This window comes from Myripristis murdjan, chromosome 4 (assembly GCF_902150065.1).
Source record: "Myripristis murdjan chromosome 4, fMyrMur1.1, whole genome shotgun sequence".
NCBI lineage: Eukaryota > Metazoa > Chordata > Actinopteri > Holocentriformes > Holocentridae > Myripristis > Myripristis murdjan.
Window position 1 is genome coordinate 13,553,175 of NC_043983.1, and position 24,460 is coordinate 13,577,634.

The 24,460-nt window shown below is 39.7% G+C and overlaps 2 protein-coding genes across 3 annotated transcripts; both read left to right on the forward strand.

The window, feature by feature from the left end:
- The first annotated feature begins 349 nt into the window (after positions 1-349).
- On the forward strand, positions 350-7,178 carry LOC115358287 (E3 ubiquitin-protein ligase RNF126). Of its 2 annotated transcripts, XM_030050189.1 has the most exons (10): positions 350-439; positions 606-704; positions 1,673-1,731; positions 2,266-2,326; positions 2,923-3,158; positions 3,339-3,407; positions 3,513-3,582; positions 3,764-3,857; positions 4,002-4,117; positions 4,634-7,178. In XM_030050189.1, the coding sequence occupies exons 2-10, from the start codon at positions 630-632 to the stop codon at positions 4,808-4,810; spliced, it is 957 nt and encodes a 318-aa protein (XP_029906049.1). In that variant the 5' UTR covers positions 350-439; positions 606-629; the 3' UTR covers positions 4,811-7,178. The 2 variants fall into 2 exon arrangements, with proteins under 2 accessions (XP_029906049.1, XP_029906048.1); XM_030050188.1 differs by lacking the exon at positions 350-439 and having other exon boundaries at positions 574-704.
- A 1,648-nt stretch (positions 7,179-8,826) lies between these two features.
- bsg (basigin) lies at positions 8,827-23,856 on the forward strand. Its single transcript, XM_030050177.1, has 9 exons — positions 8,827-9,061; positions 13,539-13,889; positions 15,298-15,466; positions 17,060-17,148; positions 19,844-19,983; positions 20,208-20,484; positions 22,095-22,119; positions 22,227-22,299; positions 22,546-23,856. The coding sequence occupies exons 1-8, from the start codon at positions 8,998-9,000 to the stop codon at positions 22,285-22,287; spliced, it is 1,176 nt and encodes a 391-aa protein (XP_029906037.1). The 5' UTR covers positions 8,827-8,997; the 3' UTR covers positions 22,288-22,299; positions 22,546-23,856.
- The last annotated feature ends 604 nt before the right edge of the window (positions 23,857-24,460 follow it).

Genomic DNA, 24,460 nt, shown 5'->3' on the forward strand with positions numbered 1-24,460 from the left:
TGATCACATTAAACTGTAACTTTTCAGGAGACGGAGTGTCAGAGACTTTGCTGTATCCTCACCACAACTGCATGTTACCCTGCTTCGCTGTGGCATGTAGGACCACAACACTTGATACGGGAAACACTAATTGACTTGCCGGACCTGCAAACCCGCCCACCTCTGCCTCTGATTGGCTGGCAGTCGTTGCCCTCGTTGGTTAGGTTGGTTTAGAGTGCCTAGGTTGGTTAAACTCAGGGTTGGGGTTAGCCAATCAGAGGCGGAGCAGGGGCGGGTCATCCCGGCCGGAGTACTGCGTATGCAGGCCCAGCAAGTCGGTTTGGCCTCTCCCCACTTGATACACTAAAGCACCACCGTGTGGCAATATTTTATAGGGCAGTGACATCGGTTTTCTCAACACGCCAGGAGAATGTTTCAGAAAAACTAATAAACGGAAGTGGTACGCTAAATGCGCAGTATATGCACAGTTTGACAGCAATATATTGTCACTAATAGTGATGATAATTGTGAAACCTGGGTTAATTTTGTCGTAACTACGCCTTTTTTTGTCAGTCAGATGTTTCGTGGTCAGGGAGGTGAATATTGTCCCTTTCTGTGCTCCGTAGTCCCTACGCCTCCACTGACTAAAGATGGCGGAAGCTCCTCCATGGCCCAGCCGGTTCTTCTGTCACAGATGTTCAGCAGAGATTAGTCCTCGGCTCCCTGTAAGTAGCACGAACGAGTAGTAAAGACGGGGACAATTGGGCAGAGGAGAAACGCGACATGTGTTGTTTTTGCCCGGGCGGAGGTCCTCAAAGCATATTAGCTAACTGTTAGCCAGCCACCATTAGCCTGCTGCTATGGGCTCAGTGTATTCTATCATGCTAACGCTGCCTGTGTTAGCTAACGTCACTTGGATAGCTAAGTAGTAACCTAATGTGGAAAGCTTAGCCACCCAACTCTTGTCCTGTAACACAGTGTTAATAGCAGCTACATGTATGCACAAAATTATCGACCTGTTAGCTACTGAGCAATTCTTTGGGTTGAATTTGCGAGTTGGGATTACGATTCCACTTGAGGTATCCTAGCTTCCTTTACGAGCATTGCCTTTAACATTGTGTCTGATCACGTCCACTGGTCCAGCTCAGACTTATCATTTTATAAAACACTTGAGCTTCACTTAAACATGCTGGCGCATGTTGGTTAAACCTCTAGGCGCCTGTGTTGATTGTCATGAAGCGGTGAAGCAGCAACAATGCCACAGTTTTCTTTTGTGCTTTGCCATCAGCAAGCCACACCAGTAGCTCTTCCTGTCCCAGGCTGGAATGATCTGTCACAGAATGGTATCGGCGTCCCTCACAATGACAGTCAGCCACTGGTTTCCCCCACGTTAGTAGCTGTATTTGGTGATGGTGATTTACGCCCCTCGGAGTTCAGTGACAACTGGTTTATGTGATACGTATTGTGTAGAATGGCCTATTACCATAATAACTTGGGTACCAGGTGTTCATCCTTTATTTTTAAGATAGATACATATGTGTACACTTATGGCTTACCACATTAAGGGAAGTGATGTGTGACTAATAAAATAAAGTAAAAAAAAAAAACAGTAATTACATTGTTGACCTATGAAGGGCATTATCCATCTCACACTTCTTCCCATTTCTTCTTCTTCTGCTTTTTTTAAACACAGGACTACATTTGTCCAAGATGTGAGTCAGGCTTTATCGAGGAGCTGCTGGAGGAGAGAAGGTGTGTATAAAGTGTATTCACTGCGGCAGGCTGCCCTGTTCAAGTTATCATTTTCCCCCATTTCTATGGCATTAAGAGATTCAATATAAAGTGTCTGTTAATATTCATTATGAGTGAGGGAAAATGGCTTTTACATCAATTCCCTCTAATAAGTATTAACGATAATACAGTTGTTCCTTGCTATAACGCGGTTCGCCTTTCGTGGCCTCGCAGTTTCGCGGATTTTTTTAGTGCAATTTTGCATGCTTTTTTTTTTTTTTTTTACTGGACTTATTTTTCAACGAAGGTTTGAACTTTGAGAGTGTTTAAACGAGAGAAAAGTGAGAAAATGTTAATGCCTGTCTGAGAAAAGTGTATAAAGTGTGTAGTGAGGGGTTTTACAGCCTTAAGACATCTATAATAATTGTAAAAAATAAAGCTGACTACTTCGCGGATTTCACCTATTGCGGGTTATTTTTAGAACGTAACTCCCGCGATTAACGAGGGACCACTGTAAATGCAGACTTAACTTATTACATTTTTGTCCCCTTTAAGTGCTGACAATGGCTCCATGTCTACCATCTCCAGCGGCGACCAGAACCAGCAGCCATTTGAGGTTTCTGAACTCATTCTTTACTCAGATGTGTTTCTCACACATACCTTCTCTACGTAGTGTTAAATAAAACTGCCAGTATGTCTTAAAACTGTCTCCACCGACAAGTTTGCAGGTCTGATTTATTGTAAAAACGTCATGTCCTAGATATGACACATACTGATTTTTACAGGATCTGGCTTTGCCCTTTATGTATTTATAAACAACATACATTATATATTCTCTGTATCATGATTTGGCACTGAGTAAGTGGGGTAAGTTGACTTTGAATAGTCACAGATGAGTAATGGCAGTTCGATACATATTTGACAGCTGTGAGTTCATTCTGTATGAAAGTATGTCATGAAATACAGGGGCTGCAATGATAACGTTATCTCAGTAAACAAATAAGTATGTCAACATGCACTCTAGAACACTTCCATTGGCATGAAATTTGACCTGACAGTTGACGTAGTCCTCAGCTGTCTGCTGCGTACTATTGATGATAAATATTTGAAGTCAGCTCCAGACTGTGGAAAAAGCACAGCGCTCTACGGTTTCCACCACTGAGATTACAACACACAAGTTCATTTGTGTGTGTTCATCTGTTTGTGTTTCAGAATGTGGACCAGCACATGTTTACATTCCCTTCGGGCTACGGCCAGTTCGCTCTGGGTGTCTTTGACGACAGTTTTGACTTTGGGGCTGGACTAGGAACAGAGGACAATCGTGACGCTGAAAACCGGCGGGAAAGGGAAATGGCATCACGGCAGCGATACGGTGCCAGGCAGCCCAGGGGTCGTCATGGTTCCCGACGACAAGCAGGCAGGCATGAGGGAGTGCCCACTTTAGAGGGGTGAGGAGCACAGGCAGTGACTTTGTGAAAATCATCTTTTTTTCCCCACTTTCCCTTGATTAATATCATTTGTCATCTATGACTCCCCTAATAGCAAGCCATCTTAACACACAGGTGGAAGCTTAATTTTTTCCTCTAATACATCCATGTCATAGCTGTATGTTTTGTTCTCTCACATAGAATCATTCAGCAGCTAGTGAATGGAATAATTGCACCTACTGCGATGCCAAATATTGGTGTTGGACCCTGGTGAGTTCCTGCAACAAAACAACCATAATGTAGACAGACACTCACCAACAAAAAAAATATATATATTGTATTATACTTGTTCTGACTTTGCTATCCTTTTGAAAGGGGCGTTCTTCACTCAAATCCTATGGATTATGCATGGGGTGCCAATGGACTAGATGCAATTATAACACAGGTATTATTTTCAAAAATCTAACTTTTTTTATTCAATGTGATTACCCTCTGCATACAAAGTGGAATAGTTTTTTTTTTTTTTTTTTTTATCTCAGTTTTTAACTGGTGTTTAAGACATTGTGCCAATATGCATACAATCCCTTTTTGTTCTTTTGTGTTTTCTTTTTTTCCCATTCCTCTAGTTATTAAACCAGTTTGAGAACACAGGGCCACCGCCTGCCGATAGGGATAAAATAAAGAGCCTTCCTACAGTACAAATCACAGAGGAGCATGTTGGTAGGTGTGACCATGATGGAGTCACAGCACATTGTGGCAACTCACAAACTACTGACAGGAGTGAAAAAAAAAGTTTACTGGTGGAAATTCCACATGTTACTTGACAGGTTTTGTGTCTTTTTTACCTTTTGGTCTATCTTTCAGCCTCAGGTCTAGAATGTCCAGTGTGTAAAGAAGATTATACCGCTGGAGAAAATGTGAGGCAGCTTCCGTGCAATCACATGTTCCACAATGACTGCATAGTGCCCTGGTTGGAACAGGTAATAGGCATTTCTGCACTCAATTCGGGCTGGAAATTATATCAGTATTGTATTGATAACATGATATGAGACTCGCTATCATCTGGGATTTTGGATATCATGACATGGTGCAAGAATTGTCTTTGTTTAGTTTTAAAGGCTGCATTCCAGTAAAGGGATGCAATTTTCTTACTAGACTGTTTTACCATTTACCTCTACCTGCATGGTCATTATATATACATTATGAATGATTGCTTATTAAAAATCTATTTTGTGTAAATATCTTATGAAAGCAGCATTATCGTCTCAATATTAATATCAAGATATTTGGTCAAAGATATTGTGATATTTGATTTGTCCATATCCCCCATCCCTAAATCACACTTTCCATTGCTCCTCCTGCACTTATAGTCATTTATTAAAATGGAGAGATGGAAAACAAAACAGACAAAAAAAAAAAAAACATACTTGCCTGTACTGACGCTAAAACTGCCTCATTTTTCTTTGTTTTATTTTTTTTTTTTTACTGCTCTCCAGCATGATACCTGTCCAGTATGCAGGAAAAGCTTGAGTGGGCAGAACACAGCAATGAACCCTCCAGAACTATCAGGGATGAACTTTACCTCCTCCTCTTCTTCCTCGTCTTCTTCCTCTTCCTCCACCCCTCAGTCGTCAAGCTCAACTAGCAATGAGAACTCTACAGATAACTCATAAAAAAAAGAAAACATTCCTCCATCTCAACACATGAGCTGTCTATCACTCCTAGGCTACCATACGTCAGAGTGGTGACCTCCAATCTCTCCCTGCCATAGGGCGGGGACCTGGGTGCACCCGTCCCCTCATCAGGAGCACTCAAACCAGATTCTGGAGTGAAGTGATATGTGCGATACATGTGTTTCTGCCCCTCCTGTTGCTCCCTCCGCCATCAGGAATCTGAACCAGGGGAAGGGTGGAGGCCTGGAGTGCGCCTCCTGTCAGAAAGGATGTGGAGGAGGATGGGAACCTCAAGAGGCTCTGTCTGCCTAAATCACTTCATACAGCAAGAGAAAACAAAGGAATCCAAAGGTGGAAGACTTGTCACGACAAGCCAGTTGCTGTTTTTTAACCGCCAGAGTTGTATGATTTATAATGACACACTTTTGCCAGTGAAGGAGAGAAAATATGTAAATTTAATCCTTTTATTAGTAGCATCCATATCTGCACAGGTGAAAGGACTCTTCAAGTGCACTGTTCAAGCGCGCACTTGAGTGTCTCCATGGTTTCGATGGATATGAATTTTTGAACCCTTTTGTTCTTGCAACAATGTTACAATAGCCTACATAATTATTATATTATAAATATTCAGTTCTTGTTTTCAGATAACCTGACACTGCACAGGTTCCATTGTTTAGACTTGAAATTAAGAGACAAAATTCAGTAATTATGTCCTATGTGGATAATTACTAGGATGTTCATTACTGAATTGCCAACAAAGGGATTTTTCACTACACAGCAAATGCTAATCTAAATCTCAGTCAGCTTTTTAAATTGTTATACATGATCAAGACATGTTAGTGCATTTGGCGTTTAACTTGAAGGCAATTAAGGTCATTTTAAAGGTAACATTTTTTTTTTCCAAAGTTTGTCAGTAGATAAAGCATTGATTTGCAGGCTTATGTAAAAAACAACAACAACAACATGAACAGATTAAAATAAAGACATTTGGGTGCTACAACTTAATATTCATGTAAGTGATTTCTACTGTGTGCAATTTTATTTTTAAGATCTTTTTTCTCATGCCGAAATGGATTGACAGACTGAGCTCTTGATTCAAGAATGTGTGATAACTGAAGATAAAATGTAGTTGAAAGCTTTTTTGAAAGTTTTGTGCTAAAACACATTTTTAAAGTGTATGTAAACATTCACTGGAGCAAAGTATATCAGTTTTGAGTTATTGCAGTTGCAGAATGAAGGGTTGTAACAAAATATCCTTCTAATATTTTACTGCTTTTATCCATATAATAATAAAAAAAGAAATAATTTGATAAAAAAAAAAAAAAATACACTCAGTGAATAATGTGACTAAGTTCAAAGGCCTCTGTTACTTTTTTTTTTTTTTTTTAACCTCACACCGATTGCGTGGTGCTCTGGATAGACACTAGATGGGAGTGCAGTAATGCAAATGAGCGGGAACTTTTCTATAACCTTGTTTGGTACAGCATGTACACAGTCACAAAAGAATCTTAATTTTCTAGTCATTCTTACATCTAACCCATGTTGTAATGTTAAATAATAGAAATGTTAAGAAGCCAAACCTTTTTTTTTATTTTTTAATGCCAATTAAGTTATGCTGTTTGCTGGGCTGTGTCTCTTATAGTAAACCGTTTATAGTTTCAGTGACCTTTGATAACCTCAGAGAACGACCACCTGAAACTCAACCAGAGGCAAACACAATAACATCACTAGAAGTCACTGTTGGAAGTTGATTCAATGGATAATTTCTTTTTCTTGGGTGGGGGGATTTCTCATTGTTTTGCATTTTCAAAGTAAGACCTGATCAAAGGACATACACAGCCTAAATGAAATTCTTCAAGAGTGTATAACCCCCTAAATGGCTTATCAATCAAGCAATAATCTGTTTCCTTTTATTGTTTCGTTTTATAGGAGTATTTCCTTCACATTGTACCGCTTTACTCCTCTGGGGTCAATGTTCAAAGCTCTTAATTCTGAAAGCATTGTTGCTGTAGACGGCCCATTCCTCTGGATGGAGGACAGACGGATACACTTGACTTTAAGCCTACAAGTTTGACTTCCAGTGGGAAAGTGGTGATTGGTGTGCTTATTGTCAATAAGAATTTAGTCATCATTTCAAGTAGTTATGTTCCCTTTTAACTATGTACATTGTCTGCCATGGAATGTGGTTTGCAAGCATGGCATGTTCTTTTAGTATTTAATCATCCAAGAGTCGGTGTTATTTAGAATTAACATTTTGAACAGTCATTTGAACTGCATTGTGCAGTGCTGCAGTCTGATTTCAGAGTGGATTAAACTTTGATCTTGTCAACAACCTACATAAAATACCTCACAACAAAGTGAAAACATGTTTTTGGCTTATTTGTGTCTTTATTGAAAAAGAAAGACAAAATACATTTACAGTATTCTTCCCCCTGAGTCAGTATTGGGTGGGAGCACTTTTATGCAATGACTAGGCCATACCATGTACGTTAATCTGCTTAGCACACCTGGATTTTGAGATTTTCTCCTATTCTGTTTTGTACATTTTCTCAGGTAATGGTGAGCATCTGGACAGCTATCTTCAATTCACTCCACAAATTTTGAACAGGATTCATCACCTGTGTCTAAAGTGGTTGCCACTCTGAAGCAGGTGCTGAGGGAATTACTCTGTATTTGACTCCATTTATTTATTTTTCCCTCTACAAGCCCCCCAATACCTGCAGATGGAAAGCCTGCCACAGACTTATGCTGCCTCCACCATGCTTCATGGTAAGGATGGTGTTATGTGGGTGAGTAGCTGTGCCTGTGTTTCTGATGCAAGACTCAAACTCTTACCTCATGGGCTCTAGCAAGTTCTAGCCATGTTTCAGATGTGCGCTTTCTTATGCTCTCTCTGTCATACCAAGATTTGTGAGGTGCCGCTGCAAATAAAATAACCTTCCAGTAAGTACCACAAACACAACCAAGGATTTCTGTAGTTCTGTCAGTGCGGTCACTGGGTTCTTGATCACCTCCCTTACTAAAGTCGTTGTTGCTCAGTCGTTCAGTCTGATTGGATAACCTCTCATTGTAGTTAAACTTTTTTCTTCCTCATTTTGAAATGAAAAAGAAAAAAATGTTTTTCAAGGTTCAAGGTACTTTATTTGCCATTTGCATGAGTGCATAGGAAATCTTTGAGCGTTGCTCCTTATTCAGCATTAAAAGAGAAAAAAGTACAGAAAGACAAGAGAACATACATCCTAGAATACTCTAAACCTAAACTACCTAGAGTTAAAAACCAATACAAATACCTTTAATAGATAGCTATAAATACTGTATATTTAAATTCAATTAATACCAGTCCTCACAATTCTGTCTTTGAGTTCAACACAAAAGTTTGATATAATGGTAGAGATACTGCTGTTACAAACATTGTTATTTGTGGGACTGTTTCTCTCTAAATCATGCCTAGTCAATTTAACTAACTGCAATTAAAATGTAGATTCCAAGGACAATCAAAGGAATTTGGATGGACATTTACCCAGCCAAATTATTATTATTATTATTAGTAGTAGTAGTAGTAGTAGTAGTAGTAGTAGTAGTAGTAGTAGTATGTAACACAACAAAAAAGTCAAATGTGGATAAATCCTTCACTAAAAATCTATACATGTATGATATTACTGTAATCTTTCTATGGGACTTTTGGTTTGTCTGAGTCAGTCAGTTGTGACATTATAATGAACTGATCGTATTTGACTGTTTTATCACCACCAAGTGTCTCTGATACAGCTGTCCCTTCTCGTTGGGGATGGTAGAAATGATTGGAGTTGCCATTTATTTCCTCATAGTTATCTATCAGTAGCTTATGACTTGTTAAAAGTTATTTATAAACTGACTTTGCTTAGTTGATGGCACGGTAAAACAGCTTGTCTAAAAGATGTTAACCTGCTTTGGGTGTGAGGAGAGCAAATGCAGAAGTGTGTCCTCACAGCAGTATTACAGCGTGGCCCCGCCCCGCGGCGTAAACGTCACGCAGACGACGTGCTGATCCACATGAGGTGCAAGTAGAGGACAACCAACTCGGTCGACATTCGCTCCCGTGTCGAGGGCTCGGTGTGGCGACAGTAGCTAACATTTACTCGACGAACCACAGAAAATTAGTGTCAAGTATCGACGATTAACGTGAGGCGTTGAAGAAAAGTATTACCATGAAGCTACTGTGGGGGTTCAGCGCCCTTCTCTTGTGCTGTTACCGAGCCAGTGCCTCGACAGGTAAGACAAGATTTTGATGTTAGCCATGTTGTTTCAAAGATGCAGTTTTTGTCCTCGGTAAATGAGTATTTTATCAATAACTGACAGCTCGCTAACTTTACTTATTCCTAGTTCATTCTCAGCTTTTTGGCGGGGAAGTTATTCGACGTCGAATAACCTATTAACGTTACGCCTGCTTCAGTAAAACTAAAACAGTTTCAGCTGAGGAGGGACCACCAATTGCTTGCAACACAGCTAATTTACAACGCGAAAACCAGTTGCTACAGTGCTGATTTCAGTAGTTTGTACCGATATCAAATCAACCAGTTAGCTAGCAGCGGAATTTATTTGGTTTACCTTGTTTGTCACGTTTTGTGGCTTTTTGTACCAACCGAAGAACAGTAGTTATTTGAATTCTCCACCCAGAGATTGTTGTTCATTAACATCTGTTGTTTATCTACCGGATTTCAAACCACTGTGCTGTTGTGTAACTGGCGTTAGCTAACCGAGCAGCCATCGTTTGCTATGGCAGTTCGTGACTTTTAGTTCAGGCGAGGTTCGCTCGATTGACATGCTTCCCCACTCGTTTTTTTCTCATCTCTACCACTTCTCTTTGATCCAGTGAGCCTGTAGGCCTCACATCGAGCTTGTCAGCCATCACAGTACAATCGATTTCCCCTCTCTCTTTTGAGGATTCAGTCATATTCTGTTACAGACTCGCACTCCAGTAAAGCTAGTCCCTCTGGAACTGATTAGCATAGCAGTTGATTGCGAGAGAATGTCCTCAATCCGGTGTAAACCAGTTATTATATTGACTAAGAAAACGAGGCCGATCGTGCGGCTTACTAGCCATTTCTGTAAGATTAATTATAACATAGCGACACCAAATCGGTCATTTTTGACTGCTGAGCTACAGTTTATTCATGTCTGTGGGATTTTTTTTTTTTTTTTTTTTTTTTTGTTACGAAGTCATAATGATTTGTCTTGTCCGTTTCTTAAGCGTTTCGTGTGACTACTGTCACCACACTTCAGTGACGCCTCTCGTTGTAAGCAGGAGATCCAGTCATCTGCCACTGTATCTAAGCGCCATTCGAAAGTAGTGGGGCAGGGTATTCACATATTCAGTAGGCCTTGGTCTAGATATTCAACGTTGAATTGCCCTTTCCTCTCAGTTCATTTGATTACCTTGCCGTGAAATAAATTTTATTTGCAAATGAATCAGCTTGTGTTCATTTTGTCACACGAGCTTGTTTTGTCAATTAGATAATGCAGGTGGCTGTAGATTATATTTAATTCCATTATAATGCAGCTTTACAACTGCTGTCTTGTCTATTTAAGAATGAGCAATTGTGCTGACTCTCTAGCCTGGAGCCTCCAGAATTAATGGCAACCCACGTTCTGTGTAACACACATCAGGCTTGCAGATTGACTCATGGTTGACATATGGACATGTTCACTTCAGCTATGTGTCAGTTTTTCATTGTATGTATGCATTTCGTGAAAACATTAGCAAATTATATCTGCGTACACTGAATGAGTTTCCCAACAGGATTGCATCACCCCAAAGCATTTGGAATAGCCAGACAAGCAGGAACAGTGTATCTTTCTAAAACACGGTCATGTGCACCTTTCAACTTGGCAAAGTGGGCCTGAGTTAAGCAGACTAGCACCAGTTCTGCAGAGGCCAAGTGCTATAAAATTATCGAGGAAAGTGTTAGCAGCCAGAATGTTTCTTAATACTTTTTAACAGTTTTTACACTGAATGTAGAGTGTGTTGACACCTCGCTGGTGACAATGCAGTTTGCATACATGATGACTTGACTTAAAGACCTCACACCCAAACATACATGCAGGCAGCCCCCATGCAACCAAATCTTTTCTGCTTTGGCAATGGTGGCTCTGGAGTACATCAAAAAGTAAAATTAGATATCCCCGGAGTTCCAGATTCTTCTGTAGCACAGCTTTGGTCTGAAAAGTGGGTTATTGTGAAAAGGGCAGACAGGTAGGGAAGGCCTAGATCTCCTTTGGTTTAACAAGACAAGGAAAAAAACAAAAACAGTTTCCATATATGTGTTACACAATTAGGTAAAAAGTCCTGTATAGGGAGCAATTTTGATGTTCCAGTTGTTCAATCTGTTCTAATTTGTCGACACTGGTTATAGTAAAGCATGTATTCCAAGTAGTCCCCTTTTCTGGGTGTTTTTTTATGTGGTTGTAGGGTTGGGGGACTAGATATATCGCAATATTATGATTTTTAAAATCCCAGGAGATGACACAAGTATTGTCTTTTTCTGGTTTTAAAGACTGCATTACAATTAAGACATGTAGTTTTCTCAGCTTATTACACTGTTGTGGTGGTCATAGTATTTGCCTTGATCTGTTTGGTCATCATATCCACATCATTAATGATTATGTGTGAATATTATATGAAAGGACCAATAGCTGTCCGTACAGTATTGTCACAATATTGATACCTAGGTATTTGATTAGAGTATTATGGTATTATGGTAGCATTATGTCCATGTCACTCAGCACTACGATAAGGTGAAATCTTGTTTATTGGATTTACTTTGGCTAAAATGATAAGTATCTGACTCCATCAGCAATTGTTTGCAGCTGGCAATTTTAATAGCCAATCATTAATCTTGACCTGGATGTGCACCATAAATGCAAACTGAAATTTGCTCTTCTGTGTGCCTGTTTCCCCATGTATGTCATTACTCTTTTTTAATGCTGGAAACACTAGTATCCTGGTCCTGTTAGACTTTCCGTCTCATTGTACTGGCTTTTCCTGTTGAACATGAAATTTCAATATACTTTGTTGCTCAGGTGTGTTGAAAGTGGCCTGAGGATATCACGGTATTACAGATTGTGCACCCTTTTGTCTTTTTAAAATCTTGAGTACATTCTTACTAGAATTGTTAGTTTCAACCAGTTGGTTGAATGAACAATAAACATTGACTTTTTCCATGTCGATAAAGCATGTATTGCCACAGTATGGTTTGTTTGCCACTCTTATTCGTTCGTGCGTTATAAATGTCATGCACTCTCTGTATCATAAAATATTTAGCTCTGTTTTTTTATTGTGGTAGCTTTATGAGTTCCAGGCATGTATTGTTGTATATAGTTGAGGCCGTATAGGGGTTTGTTTACTGTAAGTAAACTTGGAAAGTGAACTTTTCAGTTAGCTGACTGCGTTTATAACAAATGGAACTGATTGTCGTTCACATTGTATATCACAGCTAAGATTCATATAATTTACAAGTGATCCTAACTGGGACTGAGGCAGAGCCTATATTTAATTGTGAACTTTTCATACAGCATGCTCTATGAAGGTGACCTTTGGCAATAGTTGTGAGGCCACACTTAGCTAAATACGTCACATGATATTTAGAGGCTGAGACACTTGCACACATAACCATGTTCACAAGTCTGCTCTTTTTCTTTTAGTGGGGGCCTAACTGATAACTGCTGACAGTCGTGACAAGAAGTGTTTTGAAAATTGATCTTTACACACACCCCAACACACATACGTGCACACGCACGCACACACACACACACATTTTAAGTGTCAGGTCATGAAATGGAGGTATGGGGGTGTGCATGTTTTGTCTCTTGGCCAAAGCAGTGTTTAGCCCACTGAAGGATTGTTTTCCCCTTCCCGATAGACACCTGACACTGCGCTTTGATATCCAGGATCCTCACATTGTTGATCCTGTGCTGTTATTTTTCTTAGCGGTGATGGATAGTTTGAGTTCCAGGTTTTGTTCTGCTAAGAGTAGATGGGGAAAGACGCTACAGGGGAGCAAGCTCACTGTGGTTTTGCCTGCCTGTGATTGTTATTCTTTGGACCTCACCTGAGTATTAAATCCTTTGCACAATGTCCTCAAAAAGAGATTGGGTGTTAGGCCGCATTTAATACATTAACCGTTCAGTTGACACCACCTCTGGACAAAAAGCTATTAACCTAAAATGCTAGGTCCAGGCGCTATGTGTTTCATGGATTATTGCTGTTTCTGCAAAATAAGTTTTCATCTCAATGTCACCTGCTTTGTTTTTAATACTTTTTGTTCGCTGCACATTGCTTTATTTATTTTGTTTATTTTTATTTTAAGGTAATATTGTTGATTGCTTTATTTTTTTCCCCCTCTTCCAACTGTCTTTGTTATTGCACGTCTCATTATTGTCTTAATGGGTCAGAGTACCATGAATGATCACAACATTGCTTAATAATTGGGTTAAAAATGTTGCTCTAATCCATGCCTTTTCTATGTGCATACTCATATTCATGTCATTTGTGTTTATTAACTTTGTTTTCTTTTTTCTTTCTCTTTTCTACTTGCTTGCCTTTCTTTCATCACTGCCTTTTATCACCTACCCATGAAATCAACTGACATGCTCCAAATCAATACATCCAAAATCCATATCAATTCATTACTGCGAATCAATCTGAAACTCCTTATTTCTATGTGCTGGGCTTACTGTACGTGGTGCTCAGCGGGTTTTATCAAGTCTCCCCTGTCTCAGATGAAGCTGATCAATGACAGCGCAGAGCTGCATTGTGAGGTGATAGGGAACCCCATCCCTGAGGTGCAGTGGTGGTTTGTAGAGGGTGAGGAGCCCAATGAGACCTTCACCCAACTCTTTGACGGGGCACGGGATGACCGTGTACGAATAAACGCCACATATATCGCACACGCCACCAGCACCATTCACCTCACTAGCCTCACCCTTGATGACTCAGGCACATATGAGTGCCGCGCTTCCAACGACCCTGACCGCAATGAACTGAAGAAGACGCCCAAAATCAAGTGGATCCGCTCACAGGCAAACGTTATTGTGATCGAAAGTGAGTGACAGAGGAAGCAGAAGGAGACTCTAGTCAAAGTTGCTTGGCTATTGTTGTCTCCTCATTAGTGAAGTCCTGGAGGTCCAGCTCCTTTTAAACTCACTCCCTATACTCCCCGGTCCACTGCCCTCTCTGTCCTGCCTCACCCAATGTATATTGTCCCTCTCCTTCCCTCAAGAACTTCAGGCTCATCCTGTAGTAGAGTGCAAACCCGGTCATATTGTGCGTTTGGGCCTCTCCCTAGACCTGAATTGCCTGATATAGAGCATAACTTCAATCTGATGCCTTTTTCATTTCAAGGCTTAGATACAGCTGTAAGATACAAAGAGTTTGAATATAATACTGGTCATAAGGTTTGAAACTTGCAAATGGCTTCTGCAAGAAATTCAAATTTGTGAACAATAGATGGATGACTAAATGATTTAAAAAAGGGGTCAGATGACTTAATTAGCATGGCTTCTTGTAGATGTCTATTTTTCTGACATTTTCCTTAATTGATACTAACATTGGCAATACCCTTTTGTTCACACTCATAGACCTCTGCTTTTGCTTATGGGCTACGTAATTTGCACAGAAGATGGCAACTAATTTGTATCAATGGATTCTCAGCCATAGGGCATTTTTCTGCCTTGTGGTCCAGTATTATTTTTTAGCCATATAAATATTCAGTTTATTTGCCCAAAACAAACGAGAATACCACTTTATCAGTTTCTGTCTTTTTTTGATCCTTTTTTTTGACTGGCAGTGAATTTGCCAATAGCCATTCACCCCTCTCTGGTTGCTTCTTCTGCATGTGCTAATTGCAAACTCCTCTCCCCATGACCTCGTTGTAGATTACTGTATCTAGTAGCTTCCCAGTATGATTCAAATTCTTCCCTCTATTCTACTTAGGAAGGGACAGAGCTCCCAATTTGGGTCTTGTACATTTCACCCTTCTTGGAAAGTTCTGTGCCTTTATACAAGTTGAGTTGCACTGATCTTTTGGTTTGAAGTTTTAAGAAAGGATTTTTTTTCCCCCCAATCATGGTAAGTTTCAGGAAATGTGAAGGTGTCAGTAAGCAATTCTGAGATGGAAAATTATGCAAATAGGAAATGTTTTAACATAACACAGATGGCATGTTAGTTATTGTGATCTGCTCTTTTGAACTCACATAGCATAGTAGATTGGATTAAATCTGTATTTTAAATCCGTAGATGTCTTTTGAAACAAGTTAAAGCCTGAGTAATTAAAAAATAAATAAATAAATAAATAAAAAATAAAACAAAATCTCCTTAATAATTTCAGTTCAGGGTTATTATGCTAGACACTGATGTCTATACCTGCAAAAAGAATGTTGTTAAATGCTTATTTTGTTTTTTATCAAAATATCGTAAGTGATTTATTTTTCCTCTCTGTGTTCATCTAAAGTGCCAAACATCATTGTGGAACCTGCAGAGGTCATCAACCAGACCTCTGCTACCCTTAGCTGCAACCTGACAGACTCCACCCTTCCCATCAAGGGCTCCTATTGGACGCACAATGGCAAAGTCATTGAAAATTCCAAGAACACTATGGACTCTCCACACACTGTCCTTCAGTAAGTAGTAGGGATTACAAGATTTTATTTTATTTCATTCTCCCACCCCAAAACTGTAATCACTTTGTTATAGTTTATAAGAATTTGCTTTTGTAATTGCCTGTCTTACGTCTAGCCAAATTAAAATGCATAATAGTCAATAGTATTTTTCATGTGTAGATGACAGAAAAACGGGTCCATTGGAGTAGATTGAAGGAATATTTTGAAAACAGCAGGACTCTTAATTCACATGTCGGATGTTGAAAAAGTAACAGTGGAGTTTATGTACACAAGCCTAGAATTTATAGGATTTTTTCTTTCTTTTTTTTTATTGTTTTGTTTGAGTGTTAGTTTACTCCAACACCCATAGTAAGATGTCTGTTTTAGGACTTGATCAACTATGCAGTTCATGGATAAAATTTGTTACAAAATAAAACATTCAAGACATTCCACAAGAATTATTCTGCATTCATGAAGTTTAGATTACACTGCTAGATTCACTTTTGCATTTTTCTCTCACTCCTTCTTCCTTTTGCCCCCCACCCCCACCCCCCAATTCTCATTCTCTCGCTCTGCCTACTTAATTGCTCTCTCTATCCACTCATGTTCTGTGCCGATCTTTTCATCCTCCCATGCCTACTTCCATTAGAAGCAGTGCTAGGGGCTTCATTCAAGCATTCATTGCTGTTGATTAGCAGAGAGATGGACTGTGCAGACATGTAGCTTTGCCAGTAGTCTTGGCAGCAGGGATGAGTGCCCCTAGCAGTCCGCTCACTTGCTCTGACCTTAATTCTTCATCAGACAGAGAGACCATGTAGGACTGTGCAGAACAGCAGCACAGAACAAATGTGTGATTGTTGTTACCCGGGGGAACTTGAAATATTTGTTGCATGGACAAGCAGCTTAATTTGTTCTCCCAGCTCCAATGTCTAAACTCTGTGCTGTTGATGATTTTCTGCATAATGTCACAGGAAAACTAGTCACTGTCATTGTACCTACAAAGAAGGTACAATGTGTGGGCAGAACAGGCCACAAATCATTGCTTATACTCATCTTTGTAACATTTCAGGCTAGGCCTGAATTTTCTTCCATAAGAAATGTTACATCTAAACCTCTCTTCAGTTAGCCTGCACATTCCCTAGCTTTTCTAAAAAACAAACAAACATTTTATGATCTAATGTGCTTATTCTTTCAGTGTTGTTGTGATGTGCTCTATGTTGTGTGTTGTGACATTTTTAATGAGTGAATTAGGGTAAGGTGGTAATACAGTGTCCCGTCCATAGCCTCAGGGCCTAAAGTAATGTTTACACAACCCAGGGCATGACCACAGCCTTTTGGATGAAGACAGTATATAGCAATGAATACAGAAATTCAGCATTTGAATTTTCCTTCAAATCAACATTATTTTTTTAACTGGTCAGTGATACCTTATACCCCGGTATAATTTTAGGACATTCAAACAGTGATAAAATAAACAACCTAAGAATGAATGAATGCTTCAGTGATCACAATTTTCTGTAAAGTTCTGTTCTGTTCAATTCTGTTCTTTCCTGCTCTATTCTATTCTTTTCTCTTCTATTCTAAAACTTACGGGCATTTTTGTTTCTCCCTTAGTTTGGATAAGATAACCAGCCAGTCTGGTGGAAAGTATGAATGTGTCTTCCAGACTGATCCAGAGGTGAAGCAGACAATTGAAGTCAAAAGTAAGTTACCTTATGCCACATAATCATAAAAAAGTAATTCAAGATTAAAGCTGCAAGCAGCGTTGGACGGGCCCTCGCCCCCCCGTGCACGTCGGGGATGGCGCGCGTGTCGAAGCGCAGACAATTCGTCCGTTTGTTCCAGTTTTAAGGGTATTTTTCGGTGCTTTTATTGTGAAAGAGTTTTGGGCTTTTATTTTGAAAGGCCGCGGAAGTCCTAGTGTGTGACCGACAGGACTACTGGCAGCTGCTGCATGATCACACCAAAATGCAGGCACACACACTCACTCACACAAACACACACACACACACACACACACACATACGCACGTGCACACACACACACACACACACACACACACACACACACACACACACACGACGCCAACAAAAACCCACTGGTAGTACATTCGCTGCTGGTGCCCCTCTGGCCACTAGCAGCGCCCCTCCAGCAGATGGCGCCCTTAGCATGTCCTAGTGTGTGACTGACTTGAGTACTGGCAGCTGTGGCATGATCACACCAAAATGCAGGCAGACAGAGAAATCCTCATTCAATCTAATGGAGAAATCCAGAAAACCCACCCCTGTTTGAGGTGTCACAGCTCGGTCACCGTTTGAGTTACAGACTTGATTCAAAGCTTAAACGAGTCACGAGACTCGCATCTATAAATCTCCCATTTACATGATTTTGCTATCTTTTACCGTTTTGGAGTTATGGCAGTTTTAGTTTGAGAGTGTTTTCTGCTCCCTCTGAGCTCTTACAATGGGTGTGTATTGCGCATTCCTGAGGCAGCTAGAGTGAGTCACATGTCCAGGCAGAGTGCAGAGCAGAGCACACCAGAGTCCAAAATGTTTTAAAACTCTTCAAAGCTCCCACAAACTTGGTCCAATCCACATCAAAACTACATATTTTTGTAGGAATTTTCGTCCTCTTTCCATCTGCATAGTTTTCAAAGCCATCAGACTTTTACTTTAGACTCCAGGGGCCTAATTAGTGCCAAGTGTCAGCCTGTGTACACCAAACTCCATGGGAAAAAATGAGGTTTTGGTTCTGGCCACTCCGACTTGGAGGTGTTATCACGTCCAAACTAAACGAGTAATGACGAAATCCTTCAGAACTTTTGTTCAGCAATCTGTCCTCTGTCATCTGTGAAATTTTCAAGCCGCTGACATTTACGCCCTGGGAGGAGATAGATTTTGTTCAAAGCGGAATTTTGGGCGAGAACGTGATGTTCAAACGCAAATTGCGGACTTCCTGTTGGTTTTAGAGGGGGAGTGTCAGCGCGTGAATTGTAGGGCTCGATGAGACCTACATTTCGGCAGTGGTTTGGTCTTTCTATCACATTCCTGTGGGCCACAGCGGCTGCCTTTGTGTGCCTAGGTGGCGCTACCGAGCCAATTTTTGCACTTAGGGGGTCTGTTTGTCCATTTTATCCAATTTTTCACCAGACCTGGCCTGCGTGCCGAATTTGGTGAGTTTTGGAGCATGTTTAGGGGGTCAAATTAAGGCCTAATGACACGTAATAATAATAAGAAAGAATCACTACAAATACAATAGGGCTTCGCGCTGTTCCAGCGCTCGGGCCCTAATGAAGTAGGGCTTGGAGTCTGACTTCATTGGATTTTTAACACTTAAGTCCTGCACAATTAACCGATGTGTCCCTTTGTTATTTATAGCATGTTACTTATACGCAGGGTTCCCGTGGTCTGAAAACGTTTGAGTTGTCATCCCAGGCACAGAAATACTTGGAAAATTGTAAAATATTCTGAAAGTTTAGGGGATAAATTATTTCATATTGACATTAAGCTCATAATTTTTAAAAACTTGGAAAAAAAACAACCAAAAACTAGCAGCAATAAACCGGTTTCCACAGCTCGAATAAGAGTACATCTCTCTGATTGCCCCCTAGCCATTGTTGGTATCAGAGGCTTGGTGATTATTACAACACCAATGGCTCAAATGGTTATTTTTCCCTTAAAATATCAACATGTGGGATAAAGCAAAGATATTCCATCCCATTCTGTACTGGCAGGTCCTTGTCTGCTACCACTATTTGATTTCAGAGTATCACTCTTTATTTTTTTTATGCATTACATCGATATGTGGCTTGATAGATTGTTTTACATTATTTATCAGCAACCTGTAGACTTTCACATGGATTGACTACTGTGCCATGGTTTAGTCAGTTGTTCTTCTCGTGCAAATTTTAAAAAGGGTTAATAAGTTGGAACTTTTTGGACTAATCCCTTTGTTTTTCACAAAGTTTGTAAGTACTGGATGAATGCACTTGTCAAATTAAGTCATTCTGATCTGTTTTGTTCACAAGGCCTATAATTTTGCTAATGGTTTTTAAAGTTGTTTCTAAAATGTCAATAAAAAATTATTACTCCTTTTTAAGCAAAAATGTTCAGCATGTCCAGCAGCAGAATTTCCGGTATCCTAGTAGCTCATTGCACTCACAGATGGTCATTAAGGTGTTCATTTATTGCATTTCAAAAATATATTCAATAAAGAGTTTTAGATCATGTAAGTTGTCTCTTGCTTCAGTGTAAAAGATTAAGGGCAGTGTATGTTTTTTCTGTTGACATGTGCATCTGATGTTGAGAACTCAGAATTTGGGAAGATCTCTTTGTTTTAAATTTTGCAACTTCATATTTCTTTTGTGTCTAATTTGTGTGTTTCTTTGTCTTGCTGTAGCGACTCCTCATGTTGCTGCCTACAAACACTCTGAGCATGGCAATGAGAAGGACAAGGCCATGCTGGTCTGTGTGAGCCATGGCTACCCACTGCCTGTTGACTGGCACTGGTTCAAGTTGGAGACTGATGGAAGACAAAAGGTATGTTTCTCTCAAGCTCATGATATAGCCATTGAACTTTTAAAACAGTATGTTAACTTACCACAGATGGAAGTCAGAGGACTAATACCCTGAATATTTTAGTCACCAATGCAGTTGTTAGGGTTTGCTCAATAAATAATAATATTAGACAGGTTTAGCTGAAATAAAATGAAGCAAGCTCATCTCTGTCTTGCATGTCTTAACTATTTATTCACAATCCCCAGCCTATCATCAATGGCACTAGCGACAAATATGAGATCAAGAGCACCCCCAACAAGACCTCTCTGATTATCCATGACTTGAACATCAACGAGGACATGGGAGAATACGTTTGCTCTGGAACCAGTGAAATTGGCATCGCCACTGACACTATCCAGCTGCGTGTCCGCAGCCGCCTCGCTGCCCTCTGGCCCTTCCTTGGCATTGTGGCTGAAGTCATCGTCCTGGTCACCATCATTTTCATCTATGAGAAGAGGAGAAAGCCCGATGAGGTTAACGATGGTACGTAGGCCATTCTGCCTCCACTATGGGATAGTACATAAATGCTCAGCCAGGGCAGGAAACCCTTTGTCCACTGGCCACAGTAACTGGTGGATTTCTAAGCTTATTGGCCACTTTTACAGTTATACCATCCAGATTTTTTTCCCCCCAAAGTTGTAAGCAGAGCAAAAAAGGACCAGCCACATCTTAAATAGAAGCAGCACTTGGCTGAGGTTAGTCTGCTGCTCCGTCCTGTGCTAGGGCTAAAAATGTGAACAAGCTGCTTTCCCAACCTAACACAGGGGAACGCAATGGACATCTCCAGACCTTTTCTGCTGTTTACGTAAGGGTTGCAGGCTGTGTCAACTTCAGTTTAGTTGTGCAACTTTAGCGCCCTCCAACGGCAAGTTGTAGACTCCTAAATCAAAGTTTTGTTCTTACGGTGCGGACATAGGTATATAGTTACATGCATGTAATATTTGTACCCTGTTTTGTCATTGATTTCATGACAGGATTTTTTCCGGTCTCTATATTTAAAAAGAAAAAAAAATATATATATATATAATAATATGGTATTGATGGTAGTAGCTGTATGTGAACAAGCTGTGATAGAAACTATTATTTTTTTATTATTTACACTTTTACTTCTTTGTTCGCTGCTGCTTTTGCGTTTTGGTAAGTGATCAAAACTGCATGTGAGACTGAAATGGTTGAACTGAGATTACCGCGTGGAAAAAGCTATGGAGTCTGAATGAACTGCTTTCATAGCCACCACTCCTAAGAGGAATGTACTCAAAGATTTGGTCACTCTTTCACTGGCCTTACAATCGGAGTAGAGGCAAAGTGTGAAATAATTTTTTTCTTACCACTTTTTGTTTATTGGTCCCCAAAACCATTTCTGTTTGTTGAGCCAATGAAAGAGTAAAACAACTCACACAGATAAACTACAGTGTAATGGTTTGAAGTGAAATTAGGAAGGTTAAAAAAGTGAGAGGTTTTAGTATTCTGTCTGCATGCTGTCTGCATCTTGTACTTTATGCATGATAAATGATAAATAACCCTTTTATTAAAACAAATATCATTTATCATTTATCTCATTCACAGCCACAGAGGTAGCTTACTCCTTGCCTTATCTTGTGAACACATGTCCTTGCTCTGGTGTGAATATTGCCACTCTACATGCCGGAATGCTTTCCTGTTAGCTCTGTACTTTTACCATGTTTATCTTAATAAGGCCTCTGCAGTGTTTCATTCTCTGGTGTCATTTGGGTGCTTGCGTTGCATGAGCATATGTGATGCTAAAGGATCATGATGCTGGTCTAATTATGTGAGATTCACCTAAACAAAGGTCTTTTCCATATAGCATAATTGAGGTTGTGAGAGTGAATAACTTAAAAAAATATATATGTACCAGTGTAAGGGCTTTTAAGTTATATGAAACCATGCACTGATTATTATGGCATAACATTTTCAGGAATGCAGTTAGTGAGCATGCTTTAAGCTCATACTTTAGGGGTTGTGTGCGCAGATGTGTTTCTGGCACTAAACTTTGACTTAAGTTCAGATTGCACCAGACCTGTTCTGCTAGTAACTTTTCTTTTCTCCTCTGTTGACTTTTTCCTGCGGCACAGATGATGACTCAGGATCTGCTCCTCTGTAAGTACAGTCTAGATGCACAGTACCTTGATTCTCATGTCAGATGTTTTTTTTATTTATTGTTTGTTTGCTTATTAACGCTCTTAATGTACTTGATGATTTTTCAGGAAGAGCAATTCTGCCTCAAACCACAAGGACAAGAATGTGAGGCAAAGGAATTCTAACTAGAAGATGAAGGAGGTGTGTATGTTTATAGGGAATTATGCCCTTCAGTGAATTATTTCTAGAGTTAAAAAGTTGAAAAGTCGCCTACAATTGACCCGTGTACTTAAGTTCTGCAGGTGTAATCCTGATTTTGAAAAATTGGTTTTAGATATGACACAACTTCTATATCTGTTTTTCCTATCTATTCCTGGATTTGAAACTTTTCATTGATATATTAAGATTTGGTCAGTAAAAATGGTTTGCTCTTCCTCTCTTTTTCAGATGGAGGTCCACAAGACAACAGTCCATGATTTCAAGAGAATTCAGCTGTCGTGTGGCACATTATATAGTGCACCCTGCAATTACTTAACAATTTTGTGCTTGAGTGTTAAAATGGACTGATTTGCTCCTGTTTTATTTTCCTCTGTATTCCTCTCCATATTGTGCAGCCAGGGAACATATAATATAAAATTGTTTTAGCTTGAGGCCATGGGGCAAATACTGCATGAGTTTAATTCTAGCCAAGTGTTTGTCCGTAGTAAAATCCATTTATAATTTTGGTCACGTGGAGAATGCTTTATTGATGGTTATTTCTGTATGTGGCAACGCTTTATACACCGACTCACAATTCTCTATCTGTGTTCTTATATTTGTGAGCCTTGAATGGCAACTTCTGAAGCAGCACAAGTTTTAAGGATGTGAAATGTTTTGATCTTAGCACATCACTGCCACTCTTTCAGCAAATAGCTAAAATGCTTTTAACCTCAGATGTGTGCTCTGTCCCTCCACCCTCACAAACCATCCTTGGCAGAATTACGTATTTTTGCCTTAACCAAGCTCCACTTCCTTTTTTGCCATTTTGTTACTAGTTGATCTATTTAAATGTTAACATTTAGAATTCAGTTCAGGAAGGATCCTGCATTAAAATGCAATCCCTCAATGTTTTCTACTGTAAGAAATGCACTGTTCAAATAGTTCAAATAGAAGAGCAAAGCATTGCTATTGTTTTAATCATACTTCGTTTCCATTTACCTTTGAATTTTTAAATTGTAGTTTAAATTACCAGTGCTTCTGTTGCCATAGTCACATCTACATTAAAGATACAATGTCAAGGACCAAGTTTAAGAGAGATGTAAGTGTGTATTCAGACCTGTCTCGTTTCGAGCAGTTGTTACGAAGCGTTTCCCCCCAAAGATCGGAACAAAGCAAACAAGCCACAGGTCTGAATACACCCTAGGATTGGCTGCGTGTGGTTACTGAATACAATCTTAAAGCCAAGCACCGATGTTCAAATCTAAAATTACAGTTCATCTGGATGATGGTTCTCCCTTTGTCTGTATAAGAAACTAAATGTGATCTGAAATGGAACATCTATGATGATTGAAACATTTCTTGGCCCCTCACTTTGTAGGTGATTTAGAAGCCATATGTTTACTCTGATTAGTATTGTGACAGGATGTGTACCATTTCAGAGATAAAAAGATATGTCAGGAAGATGAAAAGATTGATTTAAGTCCTTTTACCCAGCAAGTAGATGGAGAACCGTTAATTGTACCAACTTGGAGTCTGAATAAAGTATTTGATTTTAAAGGTCCTGTTGACTTTACTTGAAACATAAAGCAAAATCAGTAAGTAAAGTGAGAGGATAGCTTCATGTTATTAGTATTTGCTAGCTACTTGTTTTCTAAGAGGAATGCTTACAATTATAATTTTTGTTAACCAAAGTGCTTCACAAACCCATGATACCCCAAATAATCTTCTGAAGCTATTGTGATCTGCAGATCTGTGAGGAACCATAGGCTTGTGAGTTTCAGTGTCTGATGCATTAAATTTTGTATTGTTATAATGGGGAAGAAACTGAAGCTGGAGCTATCTTCTACCTCCAAGGTGAAACACCTGGCTGCCCACCTGCTGTGGGATTCGAATTATTGTGTCAGCATGGTCAAGGGTCAGCTAATTAATTTAAAGATATGTTTTACAACAAGACATAGTGCACCACAGATTTTATTAACTGCAATTCCACTTACGTAATAAGAAGAATGGAGTGCCCTTGTTAATGTGTCTGGCTTATAGGTGCCTTCCCAACATGAGGGACACGAGGAAAAAGAGTATGCAATAAGCACAGGCTTGTTAAGACTGATACTGAGTGCCTAGACTTGAAATTTCATGCTCATGCAGAACTACAATTTAAAAAAAA

What these genes read in the sequence shown, in the direction of transcription:
- bsg (XM_030050177.1), top strand. Translation starts at nt 8,998, where the DNA reads ATGAAGCTACTGTGGGGGTTCAGCGCCCTTCTCTTGTGCTGTTACCGA. An exon ending in TCTCCACACACTGTCCTTCA is followed by an intron (nt 15,467 to 17,059) that starts GTAAGTAGTAGG and finishes TTTCTCCCTTAG; the next exon opens with TTTGGATAAGATAACCAGCC. An exon ending in AGACTGATGGAAGACAAAAG is followed by an intron (nt 19,984 to 20,207) that starts GTATGTTTCTCT and finishes CACAATCCCCAG; the next exon opens with CCTATCATCAATGGCACTAG.
- LOC115358287 (XM_030050189.1), top strand. Translation starts at nt 630, where the DNA reads ATGGCGGAAGCTCCTCCATGGCCCAGCCGGTTCTTCTGTCACAGATGT. An exon ending in AATATTGGTGTTGGACCCTG is followed by an intron (nt 3,408 to 3,512) that starts GTGAGTTCCTGC and finishes TCCTTTTGAAAG; the next exon opens with GGGCGTTCTTCACTCAAATC. An exon ending in AATCACAGAGGAGCATGTTG is followed by an intron (nt 3,858 to 4,001) that starts GTAGGTGTGACC and finishes TCTATCTTTCAG; the next exon opens with CCTCAGGTCTAGAATGTCCA.